The sequence below is a fragment of the Hypanus sabinus genome, chromosome 10 (assembly GCF_030144855.1).
Source record: "Hypanus sabinus isolate sHypSab1 chromosome 10, sHypSab1.hap1, whole genome shotgun sequence".
NCBI lineage: Eukaryota > Metazoa > Chordata > Chondrichthyes > Myliobatiformes > Dasyatidae > Hypanus > Hypanus sabinus.
In genome coordinates, this window is record NC_082715.1 from 149,840,503 (window position 1) to 149,867,174 (window position 26,672).

General features: G+C 44.8%; 1 protein-coding gene across 5 annotated transcripts in view; it reads right to left on the reverse strand.

Moving 5' to 3' along the window:
* LOC132401240 (uncharacterized) overlaps nucleotides 1–26,672 on the reverse strand; it is an 86,560-nt gene that overhangs the window by 43,432 nt on the left and 16,456 nt on the right. For 3 of the 5 annotated variants that reach the window (XM_059983240.1, XM_059983237.1, XM_059983238.1), the window contains 2 exons: nucleotides 17,135–17,247; nucleotides 15,248–15,949 (listed from right to left, as the gene is read on the reverse strand). In XM_059983240.1, coding sequence (XP_059839223.1) covers nucleotides 15,248–15,847 — 600 coding nt within the window. In that variant the 5' untranslated portion in view covers nucleotides 15,848–15,949; nucleotides 17,135–17,247. The remainder of the gene's footprint in view (nucleotides 1–15,247; nucleotides 15,950–17,134; nucleotides 17,248–26,672) is intronic. The other 2 variants (XM_059983239.1, XM_059983241.1) reach the window with 2 other exon arrangements.

Genomic DNA, 26,672 nt, shown 5'->3' on the forward strand with positions numbered 1-26,672 from the left:
TTGGAACTACTTCTACGCTCGTTTTGAGGCAGAAAATGACATGGCGGTGAGGAAATCCACTCCTCCTCCAGATGACCAGGTGCTGAGTCTCACTGTGGCCGACATGAAGAGAACCCTGTGCAGGGTCAACCCATGGAAAGCTGCTGGACCAGACAATATTCCTGGCAAAGTGCTTAGAGGATGTGCAGACCAGCTAACAGATGTTCTCACCGACATCTTCAACACCTCCCTGAGCAGTACCATCGTTCCAATGTGCTTCAAAGCTGCCACCATTGTCCCCGTGCCGAAGAAGTCTTCAGTGTCCTGCCTCAATGACTACCGTCCCATTGCACTCACATCCACCATCATGAAATGTTTCAAGAGGCTCATCATGAGGCACATCAAGACCCTGCTGTCCCCCTCACTGGACCTCCTGCAGTTTGCGTACCGTCCCAACCATTCAACAGACAACACCATTGCCATCACCCTCCACCTGGCCCTAACCCAACTGGACAAAAGACACATACATTCGGATGCTGTTCATAGACTTCAGTTCAGCACTCAACACAATCATCCCTCAGAAACTTTGGAAAGCTGAGCCTACTGGGCCTGAACACCTCCCTCTGCAACTGGATCCTAGACTTCCTGACTGGGAGACCTCAGCCAGTCCGGATCGGAGGCAGCATCTCCAACACCATCACACGGAGCACAGGGACCCCCAGGGCTGTGTGCTCAGTCCACTGCTGTTCACTCTGCTGACCCACGACTGTGCTGCAACACACAGCTCAAACCATATCATCAAGTTCGCCGATGACACGACCGTGGTGGGTCTCATCAGCAAGAACGACGAGTCAGCTTACAGAGAGGAGGTGCAGTGGCCAACAGACTGGTGCAGAGCCAATAACCTGTCTCTTAATGTGAACAAAAGAGATGGTTGTTGACTTCAGGAGGGCAGAGTGACAACTCTCTGCTGAATATCGACAGTTCCTTGGTAGAGATAGTTAAGAGCACCAAATTTTCTTGGTGTTCACCTGGAGGAGGATCTCACCTGGTCCCTCAACACCAGCTCCATAGCAAAGAAAGCCCAGCAGCATCTCTACTTTCTACGAAGGTTATGGAAAGTCCATCTCCCACTCCCCATCCTCACCACATTCTACAGGGGTTGTATTGAGAGTATCCTGAGCAGCAGCATCACTGCCTGGTTCGGAAATTGCACCATCTCAGATTGCAAGACCCTGCAGTGGATAGTGAGGTCAGCTGAGAAGATCATCGGGGTCTCTCTTCCCGCCATTACGGACATTTGCACTACACGCTGCATCCACAAAGCTAACAACATTGTTAATGACTCCACACACCCCTCATACAAACTCTTCTCCCTCCTGCCATCTGGGAAGAGTCACAAAAGCATTTGGGCTCTCACGATCAGACTGTGTAGCAGTTTCTTCCCCCAAGCTATTAGACTCCTCAATGCCCAGAGCCTGGACTGACACCAACTTACTGCCCTCTACTGGGCCTATTGTCTTTTTTATTATTTATTGTAATGCCTGCACTGTTTTGTGCACTTTATGCAGTCCTGGGTAACCACAGAACACTACAGCACAGTACAGGCCCTTCAGCCCTCCATGTTGTGAGACCCATATAATCCTTTAAAAAAAGTACTAAACCCACACTACCCCATAACCCTCCATTTTTCTTTCATCCATGTGCCTGTCCAAGAGGCTCTTAAATACCCCTAATGTTTTAGCCTTCATCACCATCCCTGGCAAGTCATTCCAGGCACTCATAACCCTCTGTGTAAAAAAACTTACCCCTGATATCTCCCTTAAACTTCCCTCCCTTAATTTTGTACATATGCCCTCTGGTGTTTGCTTTTGGTACCCTGGGAAACAGGTACTGACTATGCCTCTCATAATCTTGTAGACCTCCATCAAGTCCCCTCTCATTCTTCTACGCTCCAGAGAAAAGTCCCAGCTCTGCTAACCTTGCTTCATGACTTGTTCTCCAATCCAGGCAACATCCTGGTAAATCTCCACTGCACCTTCTCCATAGCTCCCACACCCTTCCTATAATGAGGTGACCAGAAGTCACCCATAGATCTGTAGTCTAGTGTAGTTGTTTTTCTGTGTTGCTTTTCCATAATTCAGTGTAGTTTTTGTACTGTTTCATGTAGCACCATGGTCCTGAGAAACACTGGCTCATTTTTTACTGTGTACTGTACCAGCAGTTATGGTCAAGATGACAATAAAAAGTGACTTGACTTGACATTTAATTCATGCAGTGTACAAAAGAAAGTAGATGATCTCGTAGCACAATTAGATTGGCAGGTATGATGTTGTGGGCATCAACTTAAGATTATAGTTTGGGGCTTAACATACATGGATGTACTGTCCATTTTATTGAAAGGACAGGCAGGTTGGCAGAGGGGATGGGTAGCTCTGTTGGTAAAAGAAATTCAATCAAATCCATAGAAAGAGGTGACATAGAATCAGAAGATGTAGAATCCTTGTGAGCACAGTACAACAACCCTTATGGGAGTTACATACACAGGCCTCCAAACAGTAGCCAGAATGTGGGGTACAAATTGCAACGGGATGTAAACGGTGATGCAGTGTAGTGTAGTGTAGTGACATATTCAAGGTGACTGGTCCCAGATTCGAATCCAGCCGGCTCCTTGCACGCTTCCCATCCTTGCTGGGTTGAGCATCAAACTAGCAACCCTGCTTCACGAAACAGACAAAATACTAAAGAAACAGCAGGGTTGCTGCCTGATGCACCACAAGACACAGAGAGGAACAGCTTACAACAGGAGATAGAAAAGAGATGCCAAAAGGGCAGTGTTATGAGAGTCATGGGGGATTTCCAATATGTAGGTACACTGGGAAAATCAGGTAGGTGCTGGATTCCAAGAGTGATTTTGAAGAATACCTAGATGGCTTTTGGGAGCAGCTTTTAGTTGAGCCCACTAGGGGAACAGCAGTTTTGGACTATGTGTTATCTTATAACCCAGGCTTGTAAAGGAACCCTTAACAAGCAGTGATAATATGATAGAATTCACCCTGCGGTTTGAGAGGGTTAAGTTAAAATCAAATATATCAATATCATAGTGGAATCATCTTCCTGTTTACTTGTATACCTTGGACTTTAGATACAACACTGAATCATGTCATCTGCAGAAATTCTCTGATGACTCAGCAATAGTTGGTTGTATAAAGGGAGAATGACAGTGCAAGCTGAATCATCTGCAGCTCAACATCAGTAATACAAAGGAGATGGTGATGGACTTTTGGAAGACTAAGCCTGCACTGCTCTATTACCATTGATGGTGAGGACCTGCAAGTACCTGGGGGTGCACCTGGATGACAGACTTGAGTGCAGCACCAACACAGAGGCTGTGTACAAGAAGGGCCAGAGTTGCCTCTACTTCCTGAGGAGACAGATGTCCTTTGGAGTATGCAGGCCTCTTCTTCACATGTTCTACCAATCTGCTGTTGCATTATAATCTTCTACACAGTGATGCACTGGGGGCAATGGCATCAAAACAGGTGATGCCAACAGACTCAGTTAACTGATTAGAAAGTTTGGCTCTGTTATAGGAGTCAAACTGGACACAGTGGTAGAACAAGGGACCCCACGGAAAGTCCTTGCAATTCTGGACTATGCTTCTCACCCTCTGCATGCCACTTTGGCTGAACAGAGCAGCACTTTCAGTAATAGACCAAGATGACTGCACTGCTCCAAAGAGGGTATATGAGATCATTCTTACCCTCAGCCATTAGACTCTATAATGAGTCAATCTATAGCTGGGGAAGTGATGACGCCCTCCTGTTAGAAAAAATATCAGTTACCACAAATACTCTATTTCTTTAATATATAGATGTGCACTTGTAAAGTTACTGTGACATTGCAATTTCCTTTGGGATCAATCTATCTATCTAACTAAATGGAATTACAGAGACACAAGAGAGGATCTGGTCAAAGTTGATTTGAAAAGGACACTAATGGATGGCAGCAGAACAGCTATGGGTGGAGCTTCTGGGGACAATTCGGAAGGTGCAGGATAGATACATTCCCAAAGATGATATATATTCAAAAGGGAGGATGAGGCAACCGTTGCTGACAAGGGAATCAAAAGTCAGCATAAAAGCAAAAGAGAGGACATATAATATAGCAAAAACTGGTGGAAAGTTAGAAGATTGGGAAGCTTTAAATAAACTAAAAGGAAACTAAAAAGCAATATTAAGAAAAGATGAAATATGTAAGTAACCAATAATATAAAAATACAAAAAGCTTTTTCCAGATATACAAGTAAAAGAGAGACAAGAGTGGACATTGAACTGCTGGAGAACAATGGAGAGGTCACAACTGGGGACAAAGAAATAGCAGAGGAACTTGAATATTTTGCATCAGTCTACACGGTGGAAGACGAGCGGAAGTCAAATTTATTGTCATTTCGACCATAAACTGCTGGTACAGTACACAGTAAAAATGAAACAATGCTCTTCCAGGACCCTGGTGCTACATGAAACAACACAAGGCTACACTAGACTATGTAAAACATAAAAACTGCATTAGACTACAGACCTGCACAGGACTACATAAAGTGCACAAAACAGTGCAGTACAGTAATCAATAAACAAGGCAATAGGCACAGTGGAGGACAAATTACAATATAATAATAAATGATGTAGATGTCAGTCTAGACTGAGCATTGAGGAGTCTGATGGCTTGTGGGGGTGGGGGGGGGGGGGAGAGAAGAAACTGTTGCACAGTCTGGTCATGACAGCCCAAATGTGTTGGTACCTCTTGCCAGATGGCAGGAGGGAAAAGAGTTTGTGTGAGGGGTGTGTGGGGTCCTTCACAATATTGTTAGCTTTGTGGGTGCAGCACGTGGTGTAAATGTCTGTAATAGCAGGAAGAGACCCTGATAATCTTCTCAGCTGACTTCACTATCTGCTGCAGGGTCTTGCGATCCGAGACGGTGTAATTCCTGAACCAGGCAGTGATGCAGCTGCTCAGGATGCTCTCGATACATCTTCTGTAGAATGTGGTGAAAATGCCAGAAATGTGAAAGTCAGGGGGCAGAAGTGACTGTCAACTTCCCAGCTCTTCGCTTCATCCCTTCCCCTCCAGGTTTCACCTACCGCTCAATGTTTCTCTCTCCCCTCCCTGTACTTTTCAAATCTACTCCTCAGCTTTTTTCTCCTGTCCTGCTGAAGGGTTTCTGCCAATGAAATGTCGACTGTACTTTTCTCCCCATAGACGCTGCCTAACCTGCTGAGTTCCTCCAGCATTTTGTGTGTTGCTCGAATTTCCAGCATCTGCAGACTTTCTCTTGTTTGCGGGCAGAAGTGAGTGTTGTTGCTATTATGAAGGAGAAGGTGCATGGGAATATGAAAAGTCTGAAAGTAGATAAGTCACATGGACCACATGGACTACACCCCAGGGTTCTGAAAGAGGTAGCTGAAGATATTATGGAGGCATTAGAAACCTTTCAGGAGTCATTAAATTCTGAAATGGTTCTGAAGGACTGGAAAATTGCAAGTGTCACTCCACTCTTTAAGGGAGGGAGGCAGAAGAAAGAAAATTATAGGCCAGTTAGCCTGACTTTAATGGTTGGAAAGACGTTGGAGTCTATTAGTAAGGATGAGGTTTCGGGGTACTTGGGAGGCAAGTGACAAAATGGGCCCAAGTCAAAAGGCGTTTGAAAGGGGAAAACCTTGCCTGATGAATCTTTTAGAATCCTTTGAAGAAATAAAAGGGACAAATGAGAGTCAGTGGATGTTTTATTTTGGATTTCAGAAGGGTTTTGACGAAGTGTTGCACATAAGGCTGCTTAACAAATCAGGAGCCCATGGTATCACAGGAAAGATACCAGCGTGGATAGAAGATTGGCTGACTGACAAGAGGCAGAGTGGTTGGCTGCCAGTAACAAGTGGTGTGCCACAGGGGTCGGTATAAGGACCACTTGTTTTCATGTTGTATGTCAATGAAGGAATTGACTGCTTTGTGATCAAGTTTGCAAATGATACGAAGATAGGTGGAAGGGCAGGTAGTGTTGAGGAAGCAGGGTCCCTGAAAAAGGACTTAAGACAGATCAGAGGAATGAGCAAAAAGTGGAAGATGGAATACAGTGTAGGGAAGTTTGGCAGAAGGAATAAAGGTGTGGGCCATTTTGTAAATGGGGAGAAAATTCAAAAATCAGAGGTGCAGAGGGACTTGAGAGTCCTCATGCACGATTCCCTGAAGGTCAACTTGCAGGTTGAGATGTTGGTAAGGAAGGCAAATGTAACGTTATCATTTATTTCAAGAGGACTAGAACATAAGAGCAAGGATGGAATGCTGAAGCTTTACAAGACATTCATCAGGCCACACTTGGAGTATTATGAACAGTTTTGGGCCTCTTATCTGAGAAAGGATGTGCTGACATTGGAGAGGGTCTAAAGGAGATTAGTGAGAATGATACAAAGAATGAAAGGGTTAACATGAAGAGCATTTGACAGCTTTGGGCTAGTACTGGCTGGAGTTTAGAATGGGAGGGCGGGAGGGGGAATCTCATTGAAACTTGTTGAACATTGAAAGGTCTAGATAGAGCAGATGTTTCCGATGGTGGGGGAGCCTAGGACCAGAGGGCACAGCATCAGAATTGAGGGATATCCATTTAGAACAGATGCGAAAGATTTTTTTTAGCCAAAAAGTAGTGAATCTTGTGGAATTCCTTGCCGCAGACAGCTGTGCAGGCCAAGTCATTGGGTATATCTGAGGAGATTGATAGATTCTTAATGAATTAGTGTCAAAGGTTACAGGAGGAATGCAGGAGAATTGGGTTGCGAGGTATAATAAAACAGCTATGATAGAATGGCAGAGCACTCGATGGACCAAATGGCTCCCAGGCCTTATGGTGCAAAAAAAGGAGTGATATGCAGGAGGGAAGGGTTAACCTGATCTTAGACTAGATTAAAAGGTTGGCATAACATCATGGGGTGAAGGGCCTGTACTGTGCTATAGCGCTTAATTTAGACCTACCAACTCTCAGTAGGAGCCATCGCTGAATCAAAGTGTTTGGCCTACGTTTTATGAAGTATTTAGAGGTCAGTTTGAAAAAAGAACATCCAACTGTTAGCCAAGTTTAGGGAACAGTGTACTGAGGCAGAAGGTTTAAGACTCCCAACTCTGGAAATTGAGTGCAATAATCTTACATTAGCTAGCTGCAGGCTGTAAAGTGCCATCTGTCCCAGGATACACATACAGACATGCGTACAAACCATCAAACACACTCTTTTTCCCCCCAAAACCAGATTCCTTTATAGGATAACATGCCACGAACAAAACCTAGAGATACTGACCATCCACAGTGGCCCCATAAACCTGGTGGTCAGCTGTTTTGTTTTGAACTGCTTACAGTCTTCTGACAGAGGCAATGTCGAAGAGATATCCTGGTGACAGTGAAGGACCTGCTAAAGTTCCTGGTCAGCATGGTATGTGACTGGCAGGAGAACCTGTAGCTGGTGGTCTGGCAGGACCCTGCTGCTTTTGCCCTTCCTGAAGATAGAAATCATGGGTGTGGGAGGTACAGAAAAAGAAACCCCTGTAACTAATTCTGTAGGTAACACACATTGCAGATGCAGTGTACACTGAAGAGGGAACATTTGGAGAGCATGTTTAGTGGCTGTGGGAGCAAGGTTGTGCCAATTAAGCAAACAGGTTCTGCATGCTGTCCAGTTTCAAGTACTGTTGGCAATCCAGTCTCAGCTAAGCGGAGAATTTACAAGAACGTCGAATTGTGTCCGAGATGGTGGGATTCTGGGGAGATGATTGTAAAGCAATTTAGATGCAGCAAGCACACTCGATCCACTTTAAAACCACTTGACGATTAGCTTCCCCCTAAATGCAGATGAGAAGGAGCATCAGAGTCATGGAGATATTCACAAGGAGATGGTCAGATACTCATGGGGGAATCAGCTATGAGCTCTCATTGCATTGCAAACGCCACTCACCAATGCCCACAGACGTGGACTGCTAGAATTGTGAAAGATGTTGAATGCCATGTCATTTTCTCATTGTTTCCTGGCAAAATCCCATCTGCAAAACGATGGCCAAAGTTTCCCCCACTGTAGCACTAAGATACTTAGAAAGCACATTCTTCCAGTGTTTATGTGCAACAGAACTTCCTGTATTAGTTTCCTCCTGCAGACACTAAACTGTTTACAGTCACATGAATGTGGAAAGGAACTTGAGGCATGCACAGTGGATTGTAGTCCAAACCTGACAACACTGCTTACACTAAGGGAGTTAAATAAATTGTCCCGCTGCCCAACACCACAATGAACAGATGTTTATTTTATTTGGAGATACGGCGCAGAATAAGCCCTTCAAAGCTCACTGCCCAGCAACCCCCCCCCCGACAACCCTATCTAATCACAAGAGAATTTACAATGACTAATTAACCTACTTGGTAGGTCTTTGGACTGTGGGATGAAACAGGAGGATGCATTCCATGGGGAGGATATACAGAGACACCTTACAGAGGATACCGGCATTGAACTCAGACCCTGACACCTCGAGCTGGACAGCATCATGCCAACAGCTAAACGACTGCAGTGCCCTGATCAGATGACATAAGATATTCACTGATAATCATCCAGCTATTTTTCTCCAAAGTCATTAAAATGCCACTATAAAACAAGTTTCATATTTCATCTTGCTCCAAGCTTGGCAAATTTTGTCCTTTTCTAAAGGAACGATAAACACAAAAACAGAAAGCTGGAAATACTCAGCAAGTTAGGTAGCATCTGTGGAGAGGGAACGTGCTAGCATTCACGGTCATAACCTTCCTTCGGGCATTTTGGGACCCATTTGATGTACCTGTATCACTTTGCTTTGGGATTACACACAGAGGGAGGTGATGTCACCAGGCTCCGAGGGTGCTTGATAAGATAGCGCCACGAGAACATTCCTCCTGATTGCAGCTTAGAAGCTGAGGGCAGATTCTTGGGATAAAGGGTCAGACCAAGCAGGGAGTTCCAAAGGATTGTTAGGCTCAGGCCAGTAAACAAAGTTACAACAAAATGTTACCCCAGACGTGAATTTACACAACTGTGCAGTGGGATTGGTTCATTTGTGATAGAGCAAAAGAGACAGCTGGCCCAATCTCTATCGATTCTGCAACAAACCCAGGGCCTGAACATCCTTTCCACCACAGGGATTGAAAACAAAATACCCCAGCCATACCCAATCAGTAATGCTATCTCATTGAAGAAGGGAGGTAAACACGTTATAGATTTAAAAAAAAACTTATCTTGGTGAAACAAACATCCCAAAGTAAACCCTGCTGGTAAGCATTCAATTTTTCATGCAATTCAATGGGACTAGTGAATAAGTGAATAAGTGTTCGGCACGGACTAGAAGGGCCAAGATGGCCTGTTTCCGTGCTGTAGTTGTTATATGGTTATATAATTTACCCCACATTAACAGCTATAGAAACAGGTCACTACAGCACAAGTAGAAAGTTTCAGCCCAACTTATCCCGGTCTACCTTATCCAACCCAGTCTGTATCTTTCTCACAGGTCAGCAAATGACAGAAGCCAGCCTCCTCTCAATAGATTCAGTTTTACTTCTCATCGCCCGAGTAAAACAGTCAGCATAAAGGTCCCATCCACCCAGAGGTCTGATTTCTCCTCTCTCATCAAGTAGAAAACACAACAGCCTAAAAGCATGTATCCCTGGACTCAAGGACAGCTTCTACTCCACTGTTATAAAACCTTTAATAATTCCCTAGTACAATAAAGCAATCTGAACCTCAATCTACCTCATGATCTTGTACCTTATTGTTCACCCGCACTGTACTTTCTCTGTAGCTGTTGCACTTTATTCTGTGCTGTTATGGTTTTAACTTATTCTACCTGTGCAATAATCTGATAAATAAGAACAGTATGCAAAACAAGCATTTCAGTGTACCTGGGTCAATGCGACAATAATAACCCCAGTCATTCGAGGTCAATACAAGAACTGGTGGTGTGGTTGACATGTAAGAGGAAGTTTTTAAAAAATATATCCAGCAGGAAAGATACCGATGGCTGGGCAGAGTGAGGTAATACATTTATACGAGGGGATATACAACAAGCAACATTATAGCACAGTACAGGCCTTTCGGTTCACAATGTTGTGCTGACATTTTAACCCACTCGAAGATCAATCTAACCCTTCACTCCTACTTAGCCCTCCATTTTTCCATCATCCACGTACCAAAGAGTTTCTTAAATGTCCGTAATGTATCTGCCTCTGCCACCAGTGGGTAGCGTGTTCCACACCCATACCACTGTGTGAAAAACCTACCCATGACTGCCCCCCTATACTTTCCTCTAATCACCTTAAAATTATGCCCCATGGTATTAGCCATTTCTGGCTACTCTGCGAATGCCCCACATTGTACACCTCCATTGTTGTTTTTCATCCTCCTCTGATCAAAAGAAGAGAAGCCCTAGCTCGCTCAATCTATCTATACAAAACATGCTCTCTAATCCAGGCAGCATCCTCCTCTGCACCCTCACTGAAGTTTCCACATCCTTCCCATAATGAGGTGACCAGAACGGAACACTACTCCAAGTGTGGTCTAACTGTGGCTTTATAGGGCTGCAGCATTACCTCATGACTCTTGAACTCAATCCCCTGACTGATGAAGGCCAACAACTGTGTGCCTTCTTAACATCTCCATTAATTTGCACGGCAACTTTGAGGGATCTATGGAGTGCATGTCAACAGATCTTTAGAGATAAAAAAAAAACAGGCAGATAAACTGGTTAAGGTAAAATATAGGGCACTTCCTTCAGACTCCAGAGTGGCAAAGTTATTCTAGCATTGCATACGAGGTCAGTTTGAGCACTCCACTGTATACGATGAAAGGTGCAACGATCCTGGAGAGGGCCTGGAGGACATCTGTGTGGATACTGTCAGGACTGGAAATATTTTAACTACAGGATTAGGTAGGCTGAAATGTGATTAGATTAGATTAGATTCAACTTTATTGTCATTGTGCCAAGTACAGATACAAAGCCAAATGAAATGCAGTTAGCATCTAACCAGAAATGCAAGGATAGTGTTATTTACAAAATAACTGCGAATAAAAAGTGCTACAGCACACAAACATAGAAGTATTGAGACAATACAATATGGGTGCAGTACTGCTTAGCGCTGTGATGTGAGGTTCAGCAGGGTTACAGCCTCAGGGAAGAAGCTCTTCCCGAGTCTGCTGGTGCGGGAGCAGAGGCCCCTGTAGTGCCTACCGGATGGGAGGAGAGTAAAAAGTCCATGGTTAGGGTGAGATGGATCCTTGATAATGCTTTTTGCCCCGACCAGGCAGCGTTTATGGTAGATGTTCTCAATGGTGAGCAATTGGGTGCCGATAATCCGCTGGGCAGTTTTCACCAGACACTGGAGAGCTTTGTGGTCCGATACGGGACAATTGCCTTACCACATTGAGGTGCAGTTGGTGAGTATATTCTCAATGGTACAGTGTTAAAAGTCTGTCAGTATCCTGGGCCACAGGTGAGCTTTCTTGATGCTCCGCAGGAAATAAAGGCGCTGTTGTGCCTTCTTGATCAGGATGGAGGAGTTCAGGGACCAGGTGAGATCCTTGGAAATGTGGACACCAAGGAATTTGAAGCTTGATACACGCTCCACTACAGCTCTGTTGATGTAGGTTGGGATGTGAGTGTGGCTCCAAGCATGCCTGAAGTCCACAATGATCTCCTTGGTCTTCTGGGTGTTAAGGGCCAAGTTGTTGTCGGCACACCACGTGGCCAGGTGCTGGACCTCGTCCCTGTAGGCTGTCTCGTCATCCCCTCTGATCAGGCCAACCACCATGGTGTCATCTGTGAACTTGATTACGGAGTTAGAACCATGTACAGGAACACAGTCATAGGTGAAAAGGGAGTACAGAAGAGGGCTCAGCACACAGCCTTGAAGCACGCCGGTGTTCAGGGTGAGAGTGGAGGAGGAGAGGTTGTCTAACTTAACAGATTGGGGTCTGTTAGTCTGAAAGTCCAAGGTCCAGTTGCAGAGGGATAAGCTGATACCAAGCTGGCGATGTTTGGCAATCAGCTTGGAGGGGGTCACAGTACTGAATGCCGAACTGAAGTCAATGAACAGCATTCTGACGTAACAGCTGGGGCTGTCCAGGTGGGTCAGGGCAGAATGAAGTGCTGTGGAGATGGCTTCCTCTGTTGACCTGTTGGTGTGACAGGCAAATTGATGGGGGTATGGGGTAATGGGCAGACAGGATTTCAGATGTGACAGAACCAGTCTCTCAAAGCACTTTGCAATGATGGGGGTGAGTGCAACTGGGCAGAAGTCATTCAGGCCCATGGCAGTGGAATGTTTCAGCACTGGCATGATGGTGGCGATCTTGAAGCTTGTGGGAAGCATACGGGGAATGTCAGAGGTTTTTTTTAAAAAAAAAGCAGTGGGTACGTGAAACATCCCTGTCAGGGGTAGTGATAGTAGGGGTATTTATTAGTAGGTTCATGGATTGATTGAAAACTGGAGGCTATGTAGCAGGGATTGATCTTGCAATAGGTTATAAGTTTGGCAAAATATCATGGGCCAAGGGCCTGTACTGTGTTGTAATGCTCTGTATCCTATGCTTTCTATGGATTAGCAAAGACAGGGCAGGCACAAATTGAAAGGGATTGGGAGAAGCTGAATTGGAAGCAGTCATTACTGTTTGTGAATACGAAAGACTGCATTGTTCAACAGTTATAACCAAAATTCAGTAACACACACATTCCCAAATGGAGTTTCCTGTTTCCTTATTGGAGTGGGGTGTGATTTATGTGTGAATAAAGACGAAGTGCTCATTAGGCAACTTGCCCCAGAGAAACAGAATGGAGCAGCAGATAGTCAAAAGGAAGAAGAAAGGGACGCAGTGCTCAGTGTTGACCCTGTCAGCTCAGTTAAAGCTTAAAGCATGCATGAAGAAGATGCAGTTAATGAGAGCTCTCTGTACACCTCAAAGCTCTCTCCGAATCCACAGTTCATTCAACTGCATCATATTCACTTGATTCCAAATGTACCAGATTTGTAAACGTTACTTCAGTGTTGCTGCAGGTGTACGCTGTTAAATCCAGGAATAGTTTTAGTATTGCTCTGTACTGCTGTCGCAAAAAAAATAACAATTTCATGACATACGTGAGTGATGATAAACCTGATTCTGACTGTGGATTGTGAGAGGGAAGGGGGGAGGGAGAGGGGAACCATGATTAAGAAGGCTGCATCCATAACACCCCTGTCTCTGTCACCTCTCCCACACCCTTCCTGCAGCGCTCCACCCTCGCCATTCCCAACATCCTCTGCTCCGGCCAGATTTACAAACCCATTCTCCACTCCACATCTGGAGCACCATATACACTCAAGACCTTTGCACAGTACTGTACAAACAGAAGCTGTGCTGAAAGGAGTTCAGTGTGTGAGGACTGCCAACCTACTCAACTCTTATGTTTCTCAAATTGTATTATGGAGAACTATATTGTTAAGAACTATAATGAAGCAATATCATTTGGTGCCCATGTACACAAAACACAAAGCTGGTATTAAAATCTGCTGGAAAACCTGGTTTTGATTAAAGCTTGTTGATCCAAAACCTTAATTGGTCTGGTCTCTACAGATGCTGCCTGTCCTACTTAGTATTTTCAGCACTTTCTCCTCTCGCCTTCACACTACTCTGTTTGAATTCTGAGCATGACTGTGTTCAGAATAGAATAAAGAACATTGCCCTTATCTCAGAGTGGAGGAACTTGTACTACAGGACCACCTGGAGTACATTTAGTTCTAGGAATCCAGCTCAGGACAGTAGGCCACAAAGATACTACAACACAAGATTACAAACCCAGCCTCATTCTCGCAAATTTAGAAGGCAAGCTAACAAAGGAGGACCTAGAGGAGGTTTACTACAATAATCCCAGGAATGAAAGGGTTTATGTACAAGGAGAACTTGATGGCTCTGGGGTCAGAAGAATGAAGGGGGATCTCACTGAAGCCCGCTGAATATTTAAAAGACCAGAGGGCACAGCCTCAGAATAAAAGCACATCTCTTTAAAAGAGAAACAAGGAAGAATTTCTTTAGCCAGAGGGTGGTGAATCTGTGGAATTCACTGCCACAGATGGCTGTGAAGGCCAATTCATCGGGTATACTTAAAGCAGAGGTTGATAGGTTCTTGATTAGCAAAAGCAAAGGTTAGAGGGAGAATGCAGAATGGGGTTGTGAAGAAAAATAAATCAGCCATGATCAAATGGGACAGCAGACTTAATGGGCTAAATGGCCTAATTCTGCTCCTGTATTATCATCTCTATTTACAGCAAGGTGAGATACTAAACTTGGAGGAAACAGCATACCTGGTAATAATAAATAAAGTGACAAACGTAAACAGAAAATGGTGCGAAGGATGCAGAAAGAAATACTGATGTGACAATAATAGGAGGTAGAAATAATAGTTCAAGAATGTGGCAGCAGTGCTGGGAGGAAGGGAGAGTGGGAGAGACAGGGACAATGTTTAAAAGATATCTAGCCAAGTACTTTGTTAGGCAAGGTTTAAGAGGGAAATGGGAAATCTCCAAAAAGTAAATGGTCAGCATGGACCCATTGAGCCATACGACCATTCCTGTACTTTATAACTAATCCTAAAACTACAGCCAGGATACGGAGAAGTACAATTAGGAGGCATGTTTCATGGGCAGAGGATGTACAAATTTAGCCCTGTCCTTCCAAAAAAAATGTAGACGAAAACCAAGGTAGCAGGAGATGAGGTTGGGGCTGGATCTACAAAACATGAGGCAACAAAGGTAAAGATGAATACAGAGCTGCGAGTGCCCAAGTTACACTTTCAGTCTGTTCACATTCACCTTTTATTCCCAGTTTCTATCAGAAACAATGGATGTAGTGAGGAGGAGAGCGGGCAGGGCTCCAACAAGTCACAAGCAGCCTAATTATAAGGTGCTCTGTGAGTGGGACTGAAAACCAAAACCCATCGGAGCTGTTTGAAATCTTTCTCACGCAAGTTACTGGATCCTGCCCAGGGTGATGCTGAAGTTTCACCTGTCAACAAGAAACTTCTGTATCAAAGGAACTTGACAGAGCCACTTCCTGTAAATACTGGCTTACCAAACCCAGTAAACAGTCACCAGCCTGCACGACTTCCCAAAAAACAGAAGGTGCAAGACTAACACAGTCAAACTCCCAACTAAGCCTCTTCACTAGAGCTGGTGTTGGGTTCTCACCTGGTTACTGCCTGGATACACAACCGACTGCGGCTTACTCTGCCGACCTACAGCGTCGCTCTTGCCCACAGCCCCCGCTCGCCTCCTCTGCTCCGCTCCAACTTCCCGAGACCACCTTGCACTCGCCTGCTTCTTCTGATTAAATCGATACTCTGTCCTTCCCTCGCCGGTGGCTGGTAGCTCGCTTTTCCTGGGCTTGGTGCTACGTCTCCTGTTCCCAGCATCGGGTGAACTGACCAGCCCGAGGTTGGCTACCCGCCGATAATTCAGCTTCCTCACCGCCCGGCCACTGGATTTCAGATTGTGGGTGTTGGACGATGGGTCAGGAGGTTTGTTTTGGGTGGATGTCCTGGTCACTCTCTTAACTTGAAGCTCCTGCGTCAGGAGATGGGAAGCAGCCTCTGACATGGACACCTGGCGATCGCGCTCTCCATGCAGGACGGCTTGTGGCTGCGACGGCCGGTTAGGGACGGGTACTCTGGTCACTCGCCTGTTCCGAAGTCTGATGCAGAGCTCCTGAGCCAGGAGGAAGGAGGCAGCTTCAGACGTTTGCAACTGCTGGCCTCTGCTCACCCCTCCGCCTACAAGGGCTGAAAGCATGACTGCTGTTGCTGGCTCTGCTCACTTTGTGGGAGGTGGGCAGAAGGGGGGGGGGAACAAAGAGGGAGCTGAGGTTTTTAGGCATTCATCTTACAGTAACACCTATAAAAAAAAACAAAAGCAAAGCTGTAGAATACCTCAAAACGCTTCCTAATTCTATGCTTAAGTAATTTTACAAACAAAATTATACCCATATAAAATTAAACAGGGTTAGGAAAAAAAATAACATTTATCTAGTTCTTCCTATTCCTCTCGTGCCTGTGTCTGCACATGGAAGCACAGCTGTGCAGCAGGTAGTGCCAGTGACTTGTGGTTCCAACAACCTTGGTTTGAGCCCGACCCACCAGTGCTGGCATTTCTCCCCATGCCGCATGGACTTTGCATGACAGAGCTGCAGACTCCCTCCCACCTCCCAAAGAGGCTAATGAGCCACTACTAATCGCCCCTAATACAGGGATGAGAGAGAAGAGTTTGCAGGGAAGCCAGTGGGGGGGGGGGGGGGTGGAGAAGAAGAGAGAGAGGGATAGAAATGGCATTGCTCTAGGAGCCAGCATTCACGTGGCCAAATGTTCTCATTTAGATCAGGAATTACCAACCATTAACATTAAAGCACTTGTAACTAGCAATAAAAAAACATCAGATCAAAGCTATATGGTTGACCAACCCAAACCCAAGTTCAGCAAGTTGAGACAAGTCAACAGTTACCACAATGCTTGAGGGGCTGTGACTTGAAACCATGAGCTCCTGAGCCAGAAATGCTGATACCCACCACTCACTGAGCCAAGCCTGGCAGTGTTTCAGCAAGAGTCCACCAAGAGATGCTAGACAGGAATCAAGACCTGAGCAATGGTGGGGTAGGGGAAAGTCACTCGGGTTTGTGTTCTCCCTCTCTCCTACTGCAAACCCATGGAAATCCACCAGCCCAATGCAAGTAACATGCTGAGGTACGGGCATGTTTCATTTAGGCAACCTGTTTAACATCTCTTACAAGGAGGAAATCCAGCAGTAACCCCATGGAAAATCAAACTGAATTCTACAGGGAAATACTCAAATCAGCTCACAGTGGCAGAGAAAGAAGTTAATGTTTCAGGTGTAAAAAAAAATAGAAAATAGGGGAAACAGGTCAGGCAGCATCTGTGGAGGGAGAACTAGAAGCAATGTTTTACATTGAAATCAACTGTTCTCTTTTCTCACAGACATTGCCCAACTTGCTGAGTTGCACCAACACTTGCACCAACTTTGTTTGTAAATTTCCGATTTTTAGCATCTGCAGTCTGTTTTATTTACCGTTGCAATTCAATGATCTTTTCACCAGATCTAATCAGGCTCTGCTGGACAGAACACCAAAGATTAATGTCGATTCCCTCTCCAAATTTGCAGATGGTACTTGGCAGGTCAGGCTAAGGTAGAAACGAAAATATATGTGACAAGTTACTCCTAAAAACTATCTTATGTTTGCTGTTACAAATGCATTTTATGTCACATTACATGCATACAATTAATGTATATAAGCTCATCTTATGTACTTTGTTTATTGTTTTTTATTGTGTCCTTTATGCTTTCATTTTGAAATGTTGCATTAGATCCGGAGAAACAGTCATTTTTCTCTCCTTTACACCAGTGTATTGAAGAATGACAATAAACAAACTTGAATCTGTAACATTATTGTATACTTATTGAAAACATTCATAAAAGCTTCAAAGTACTGTGCTAATTCCCAGTTTATCCTCTAATAGAACAAAGCAGTTTAATCTCTGGCCCGATTTTCTTTAACTAAAGTGCAAGATCCTCTGAAATCTGATTCGAAAAAGCTCTAAAAATCCAAGCAGCTTCAATGGATCTTGCTTCATACTATTCACTCAAAGAGGCTGGTGAATCATTACCACCCACCTAAAGGGACCTTTTCCTTTAACTCAGGTCCTAAAGTCCCAAAGAAATCCTTGTAAATTTTCTCTGTACTCTTTCAACCTTGATATATTTCCTGTACTGCATAACTGCACACAACGCTCCAAATTTGGTCTTACCAACATCTTCTAGGACTTCAACATCCCAACTTAGATCATACCATCACCCAGACCAGATTTCCACTTTGTCAGTTTGAAGATTATGAGACTTGCTGTAGTGTTAAAATTCTAATACAGAGCAAGTGGTCAGAGAGTTCTCACCTCCACACTGCTCCTGGGTAGCATGCTGCACAGGGTTTGGAGGTTAATTGCTGTATCACATTTTAGAGAGTACAGGGTATCAAAGTTGGGATGTTATGTTGAAGTTTGGACCCAAGTTAAAGGAAAAGGTTCAGAAGGTTGGGACTTTATTCCTTGCAGCATAGGATGACAGAAGATTTGATAGTGGTGTACAAAATTGAGTTGTTTGGATGGAGACTCTTCCACTGAGGTTGGAGAGACTGGAACTAGAGGTCATAGGTTAAGGGTGAAAGGGGAACCTAAAGGGGAATTTCTTGCTCTGTGTGGAGCTAAGTGGTGGATGAGGGTTCATTTGCAATATTTATTAGGAATTTGGATCAGAGTAACCCTAGTGTGTGGATGGGAGGAGACTGAAGGGCTTTGGTCCAGGTGTAAGTCAACGGGAATAACAGTTGATCGCAAACTGGATGGGCCAAAGGGCCTGTTTCTGTGCGATAGGACTGATGGAGCTATTTCTCTGTGATAGTGTTCGATGTCAATGGGATGAATGGATTGATGGACCTGTTTCTCTGAGTTAGTGCTCAATGACAAAGGATGGATGGACTGATAGACCTGTTTCTCTGTGTTAGTGCTCAATGACAAAGGATGGATGGACTGATAGACCTGTTTCTGTGTGATAGTGCTCAATGACAAAGGATGGATGGGCTGATAGACCTGTTTCTCTGCGTGTTTAAAGATGGAGAAGCAGATGATCGCGGCTGCCTAGCCTAGATGGGTTGGAGCTGGAGTCATTAATGTGGAAAGTTTCCCTCACAGTGACTTGTGGAAAAGAATGGGAATACCAGGACATCGCTGACCAGGTCTTACAGTATTTAGTAAAACTCCAACAATCCTAGAATTCCAAAGGTTCAGAAAATCTAATCTGGTTTTATAGGACATATGTAGGTAAATGTAAGCAGGCCTTTTCCACAGAGATGAGAACGAGAAAATCTGTAGATGCTGTTAATTGAGCAACACACACAAAATGCAGAAGGAACTCAGCAGATCAGGCAGCATCTATGGAAAACATTCAATGTTTTGGGGTTGACTCTTTACCCTTTTCCATAGATGCTGCTTGGCCTATTAAGTTCCTCCAGTATTTTATGTGTGTTGCATTTCCACTGAGGTTGGGTGAGACCAGAATGAGGTCAAAGGCCAAGGGTGAAAGCTGAAATACTTAAGGGGAACCTGAGGGGAAACTTCTTTACTTAGAGGTTGGTGAGAGTGTAGAACAAGCTGCAAGGTGGATGTGGGTTCAATTTCAATATTTAAGAGAAGTTTGGATAAGTACATTGATGGAATGTACCAGGTCCAGTTTATGGACCAGGTTATGGTCCAGGTGTGTCAATGGGACTAGGCAGAATAACAATCTGGCATTGACTAGATGGCTGAAGGGTCTGTTCTGTGCTGTGATGTTCTATGACTGACAGTCCAACAAAGTTCCAAATGTGCCAAGTTATCATAAGTTTATTCTACATTGTATCCAGGCAACTCCTGATCGAAGACAGCTTTGCACCCAGAATAAAAAGCAGAAAGTTCTAGAAATATTCAGCAGGTCAGGGTGTTGTGGGAAGGTAAACATAGCCAACATAGGTTGATGACCCGAACTGTGAAGGAGACGACAGAAACTTGTTAACTGGAGGTGTCTGAGAGTAAAACCTGGGTGGCTAAGTTGTAAACAAACACTTATCTGGTCAAGGAGAGCATGAGAGCAGTTAGACAGACCAAAGAACGTGGGCCAGGATGGGCACATCCCCCACTCCCTCAGGGAAGAATAAAGGGGGTTTCCAGGATCAGGCAGCTGGATGGGAGCAGTTAGAGAGCCAGAACACAGACCAAAGAACGTGGGCCAGGGTGGGCACATCCCCCACTCCCTCAGGGAAGAATAAAGGGGGTTTCCAGGATCAGGCATCATTGATAATCCACACTTTTCACTGCAAACTGACTCACCCAGCTCTGTGGCTGCAGCATACTGAGGCATCAAACTACACTGCTGCCACACAAAACTTTTTCAGCTGCACCTCCCTGATCAATAATGGGCTCCCCTCTAGTCTTAATAATCCCTGCTGGGGTGAGTTTAATGAGGACTTTCCTCATGTTTGCACCCATCAGTCTGTCAGCTACATCCTTCAAGATCCAGCCAGGTCGCTCAGCGATGGGCACAGAAACCCTCCACTTAGGAGAGATTCTAGAAACACAGAAAACCTACAGCACAATACAGGCCCTTCGGCCCGCAAAGCTGTGCCGAACATGTCCTTACCTTAGAACTACCTAGGCTTACCCTTATTTTACTAAGTTCCATGTATCCATCCAGGAGTCTCTTAAAAGACCCTATTGTTTCTGTCTCCACCACCGGCAGCCCATTCCACACACTCACTGCTCTCTGCATAAAAAAAACTTACCCCTGACATCTCTGTACCTGCTTCCAAGCACCTTAAAACTGTGCCCTCTTTTCCCATTTCAGCCCTGGGAAAAAGCCTCTGACTATCCACATGATCAATGTCTTTCATCATCCTGTACACCTCTATCAGTCACCTCTCATCCTCCATCACTACAAGGAAAAGAGGCTGAGTTCACTTAACCTATTCTCATAAGGCATGCTCCTCAATCCAGGCAACATCCTTATAAATCTCCTCTGCACCCTTTCTATGGTTTCCACATCCTTCCTGTAGTGAGGCGACCAGAACTGAGCACAGTACTCCAAGTGGGGTCTGACGCTGCAACATTACCTCTTGGCTCTTAAACTCAATCCCACGGTTGATGAAGGCCATTGATGATTGTATGTTTTCCGAACGAGAGTCAACCTGTGTAGCAGCTTTGAGTGTCCTATGGACTTGGACCCAAGTTCCCTCTGATCCTCCACACTGCCAAAGAGTCTTGCCATTAATGCTATATTCTGCATCATATTTAACCTATCCTGTGCCACCTCATGCCTTCCTCTCTCAAATTGATTCAGGAATCAGAATCAGATTAATTACAAGACACTTGTTGCTCTGTGGCAGCAGCACCTACTGGATAATATACTTCAGAGTAATGTACCAAAGCAAACCTCAGGTGTGGACAGAAGTGCGTGTGGTGGTAACCCTGAAAGGAGCATTGAATGCTAGAAGTCAAGCAGACACAGCACAATACTCGAACACAAACCAAAGAACAATTAGATGTTGTAAAACAGGTGACAGGATGATTGACATTTAAGACTTCTGCTACAACTAAAGGTCACAGGTTAAGGGTGAAAGGTGAAATATTTAAGAGGAACCTGACAGAAAATTCTTCACTCACAGGGTCATGTGAATATTTAATGAGCAGCCAGCGGATATGGGCTCAATTCAAGTACACGTTGGGAGGGATATGGTCCAGATACAGGTCGATGGGACTAGGCAGAATAATACTTTGGTACAGACTAGATAGCTCTACCATCCTGTCACTAAAGTAATTTCTCCGCATCTCAGTTCTAAATGAACGCCCTTCAATCCTGAAATTGTGCCCTCTTGTCCTAGAATTCCCTAACATGGGAAATAATTTTGCCATATCTAATCTGTTCAGGCCTTTTAACATTCGGAATCTTTCTATGAGATCCCCCTCATTCTCCTGAACTCCATGGAATAGAGTCCAAGAGCTGCCAGACATTCCTCATATGGTAACCTTCTCATTACTGGAATCATTCTCGTGAACCTTCTCTGAACTCTCTCCAACATCAGTATATCCTTTCTAAAACTGCACACAATACTCCAAGTGTGGTCTCACAAGTGCCTTACAGAGCCTCAATATCACATCCCAGCTCTCATATTCTATACCACTGGAAATGAATGCCAACATTACATTCGCCTTCTTCACCACGAACTCAACCTTGAGGTTAACCTTTAGGGTATCTTGCACAAGGACTCCCAAGTCCCTTTGCATCTCTGCATTTTGAATTCTCTCCTCATCTAAACAATAGTCTGCCCATTTATTTCTTCCACCAAAGTGCATCACCATACACTTTCCAACATTGTATTTAATTTGCCACTTCTTTGCCCATTCCCCTAGACCAGGGGTCGGCAACCCGCAGCTCCGGAGCCGCATGCGCCTCTTTCATCTCTGTGCTGCGGCTCCCCGTGGTTTGTTAGTTTTTGAAATGTAATTCGAAATTTGAAGATTATGGTGATCTTGTACAATCTAAATAAAACGTTGTGGCGACCCCATTTCCTGGCACAATCGAACCGGCTCACAATTAGCCACCGTTCCGGCTAAGGGAGATAGCCTACGGGGGTTTGTGAGTACGTGTCTTTTGGAGCATCCGCGCCCACGGGGGGGGGGGGGGGGGGGGGGCGGGTTGAGGGAGGCTTTAAAGTGAGGCTGTTTAGTTCGAATAAAGTTATCTTTGACTGCAGTGTCGTTATTTTAGCACTGCGTGTAGCACACCGCTACAATGTGTTTTTTATTGCTATTAATATACATCACCACTCCCAATGCCTGACACCCGCCAGTACGCGATTTCTTTTAATTTTTCGATCCAAGGTAGGCTAACTATGGAGTAACCTTCAACCCAACATCTTTTTTTCAGTTCAAAATGTTTTTGTTGCATGCAGAAATGTAATTTCGTTTTCTCTGCAGGAGTTCATCAATTTCATAAATGCAACACATTATAGTTTGTTTATACATAGCATAAAGGCAAAAAAACCGTTGTATGCAGTGTTATTTCATTTTAAATGTCAAACGGGTTTTGTAGCTCCCAGTGTTTTCTTCTCTGTGGGAAATGGGTCCATATGGCTCTTTCAGTGGTAAAGGTTGCCGACCCCTGCCCTAGACTATCTAAGTCTCTCTGCAGGCCCTCTGTTTCCTCGACACTACCCACTCCTCCACCAATCTTTGTATCATCAGCAAATTTAGCCACAAATCCATTAATACCGTAGTCCAAATCATTGACATACATCGTAAAAAGTGGTCCCAACGCCAACCCCCGTGGAACTCCACTGGTAACACGCAGCCAGCCAGAATAGGTTCCCTTTATTTCCACTCTCTGCTGTCTGCCAACCAGCCAATGCTCCATCTATGTTAGTAACTACCCTGTAATTCCATGGGCTCTTATCTTGCTAAGCAGACTCATGCGCAGCACCTTAGAACCATAAAACATTACAGCACAGAAACAGGTTTTTTGGCCCTTCTTGGCTGTGCCGAATCATTTTTCTGCCTAGTCCTACTGACCTGGACTATATCCCTCCATACACCTCTCATCCATGTACCTGTCTAAGTTTTTAACTGTTAAAAGTGAACCCGCATTTACCACTTCATCTGGCAGCTCATTCCACACTCCCACCACTCTGTGTGAGGAAGCCCCCCCCCCCAATGTTCCCTTTAAACTTTTCCCCCTTCACTCATGTCCTCTGGTTATTTTCTCCCCTAACCTCAGTGGAAAAAGCCTGCTTGTATTCACTATCTATACCCAGCATAATTTTATATACCTCTATCAAATCTCCCCTCATTCTTCTGTTGGCAGATACCAACAGAATCAACAAACTTATTTGTAAGGCCAGTGATGCTGTGGGGGTGGAACTGGACTCTCTGTCGGTGGTGTCTGAAAAGAGGATGCTGTCCAAGTTGCATGCCATCTTGGACAATGACTCCCATCCACTCCATAATGTACTGGTTAGGCACAGGAGTACATTCAGCCAGAGACTCATTCCACCGAGATGTAACACTGAGCGTCTTAGGAAGTCATTCCTACCTGTGGCCATCAAACTTTACAACTCCTCCCTCGGAGTGTCAGACACCCCGTGCCAATAGGCTGGTCCTGGACTTATTTCTACTTGGCATGATTAACTTATTATTTAATTATTTACCTCGGGCGATGGTACACAGAGGAGCTGAGAGACACCAAGGGGGTTCAAGAGACAGGAGAACCGATCAGCAGAGGTCTGATGTCTGTCGACAAGTGTGGCTTGCCCAGCAAGTTGAAGTTGTGGTGCTTGCAGTACGGACTGATACCACGGATAATGTGGCCATTAACTGTCTATGAAGTGGCAATGTCCCATGCTGAGGCAATGGAACAGAAGATCAACACTTATGTGAAGAAGTGGCTTGGAGTACCGAGCAGCCTCACCAATGTTGTGATCCACAGTAGACAGACAAAGCTTACCATCCCAGTGTAATCCCTTGTTGAAGAGGTCAAGGTAGCCAAGGTAGGATCATTCTTGATGCTTCGAGACTCAAAAGACCCTGTCATCAAGAATATCCAGCTGGATGTGAGATCAGGCAGGAAATGGTCAGCCTGGGAAGCAGTTGATGAGGCAGAGTCTAGATTGAAGCACAAGGAGACGGTTGGGGCTACCCAGCTAGGCTGCCAGGGACTTGGATGGACAACCCACAAGTGGTGGTCATCTTCTGCAGGTAAGGAGTGTCGTGAGCTTGTAATGCGTGAAATACGAGAGATAGAAGAGGAGAAGAGGTTAGCCAAAGCAGCTGGCCTGACCAAACAAGGGGCTTGGACCTGGTGGGAAAGTGTTGAACAATGACATCTATCTTGGAATGTCCTGTGGCAGATGGAACCACTCCACATTTCTTTTCTATACAGAGCGGTGTATGACCTGCTCCCAACACCTGCCAACCTCAGCACCTGGTATGAAGATAAGACAGACAGGTGTGCTGCTTGTGGTGAGAAGGGAACACTTCAGCATATTTTCAGTGCATGCAGAGTCAATCTCTCCAGCGGCATGTACACTTGGAGACATAACAACGTTCTCAAAGTTGTAACAGAAGCAGATGAGCAGAGAGTACTGCAGCACAACTTATCTCATGCCCCGTGCTGCACAGAACATTGCATATCATTTGTGAAAGAAGGCTCTAAATCAAGGGAGTACAGCGCAGGCCCACGATCAAGCATACTTTTTTCAGCCAATGATTAGTGTGTCAAGGCCAACTTGGATGGGAAAGGCAATTTCCCGGAGCAAATAGTTTTCACCGAATTGCGTCCAGATATAACCGTCTGTTCTGACACCAGTAGAGAAATGGATATTGGTGAACTCTCAGTCCCTTGGGAAGACAACATCGATGAAGCCCATGAGCGCAAGTTAACCAAATATGCAGAATTAAGATCAGAGTGCAGAGACAGAGGGTGGAAGGTCTCATGCTATCCATTCGAAGTAGGGTGCCGTGGCTTTATTGTGTTCACTTTCCAGAAGTGGCTGCGTGACCTTGGCTTCACTAGAAGAGAGATCAAGTCAACCAGCAGGGCTGTAGCTGAGGCAGCAGAGGCAGGATCATCATGGGTGTAGACTAAGTACGTCCAGAGGGGCAGATAGTCAGACAGTATATCCATCTTTTGTAAACACTTCAGGAGCTGCATAGACACCTGAAGAGTAGACTATCTGTTGGATGGAAGCGACCAACAAACTCTAATAGAGGCAGATGCCAAGTTGTTAAGCTCATCAGTGGGAGGTGGTGCTTTAGCACTGCTGGCCCACCACCCTGAGGGAGTCTTGATCATAAGTGGGCCGAAACTCCTGAAAACAGGTGGCAGATCAACTGATCAGGACACAGGCACAGGACAGTTAACATCTTAGTCCACGTGTATTTTCAATTCAATTCATGGTTTTATATTTCTATATCTCTTCACTATTCTTGGTTAGTGCGGCTGTAACGAAACCCAATTTCCCTCGGGATCAATAAAGTATGTCTATCTGTCTGTACACTCCAGGGAATAAAGTCCTAACCTATTCAAACTTCCTCTGTAACTCAGTTTCTCAAATCCTGGCAAAATCCTTGTAAAACTTCCCTGCACTCTTTTAACCTTATTAATATCCTTCCTGTAATTCAGAGACCGAAACTGCACACAATACTCCAAATTTGGCCTCACCAACGCCTTATACAACCTCACCATAACATTCCAACTCTTATACTCAATACTTTGATTTATAAAGGCCAATGTACCAAAAGCTCTCTTTTAGGGAATTGTGTATCTGTATTCTCAGATCCCTCTGTTCTACTGCACTCCTCAGTGTCCTACCATTTACCTTGTATGTTCTAACTTGGTTTGTCCTTCCAAAGTGCAATACCTCACACTTGTCTGTATTAAACTCCATCTGCCATTTTTCAGCCCATTTTTCCAGCTGGTCCAAATCCCTCTGCAAGCTTTGAAAACCTTCCTCACTGTCCACTACACCTCCAATATTTGTATCATCAGCAAATTTGCTGATCCAATTTACCACATTATCATCCAGATCATTGATATAGATGACAAATAACAATGGACACAGCACTGATCCCTGTGGCACATCACTAGTCAGAGGCCTCCACTCAGAGTAGCAATCCTCCACTACCACTCTCCGACTTCTCCCGTTGAGCCCATGTCTAATCCAATCTTCCTGACTAACCACCCATGCGGGACCTTGTCAAAGGCCTTACTGAAGTCCATGTAGACAACATCCACTGCCTTTCCTTCATCCATTTTCCTTGTAACCTCCTCAAAAAACTTCAATAGATTTGTTAAACATGACCTGCCATGCACAAAGCTGTGTTGGCTCCCCCTAATAAGTACCTTGGCAAAAGCCTTCTGAAAACCTAAGTACACCACGTCTACTGCATCTCCTTTGTCTAACCTGCTTGTAATTTCCTCGAAGAATTGCAGTAGGTTTGTCAGGCTCCAAGGATATTCATAGCTGAAGGGT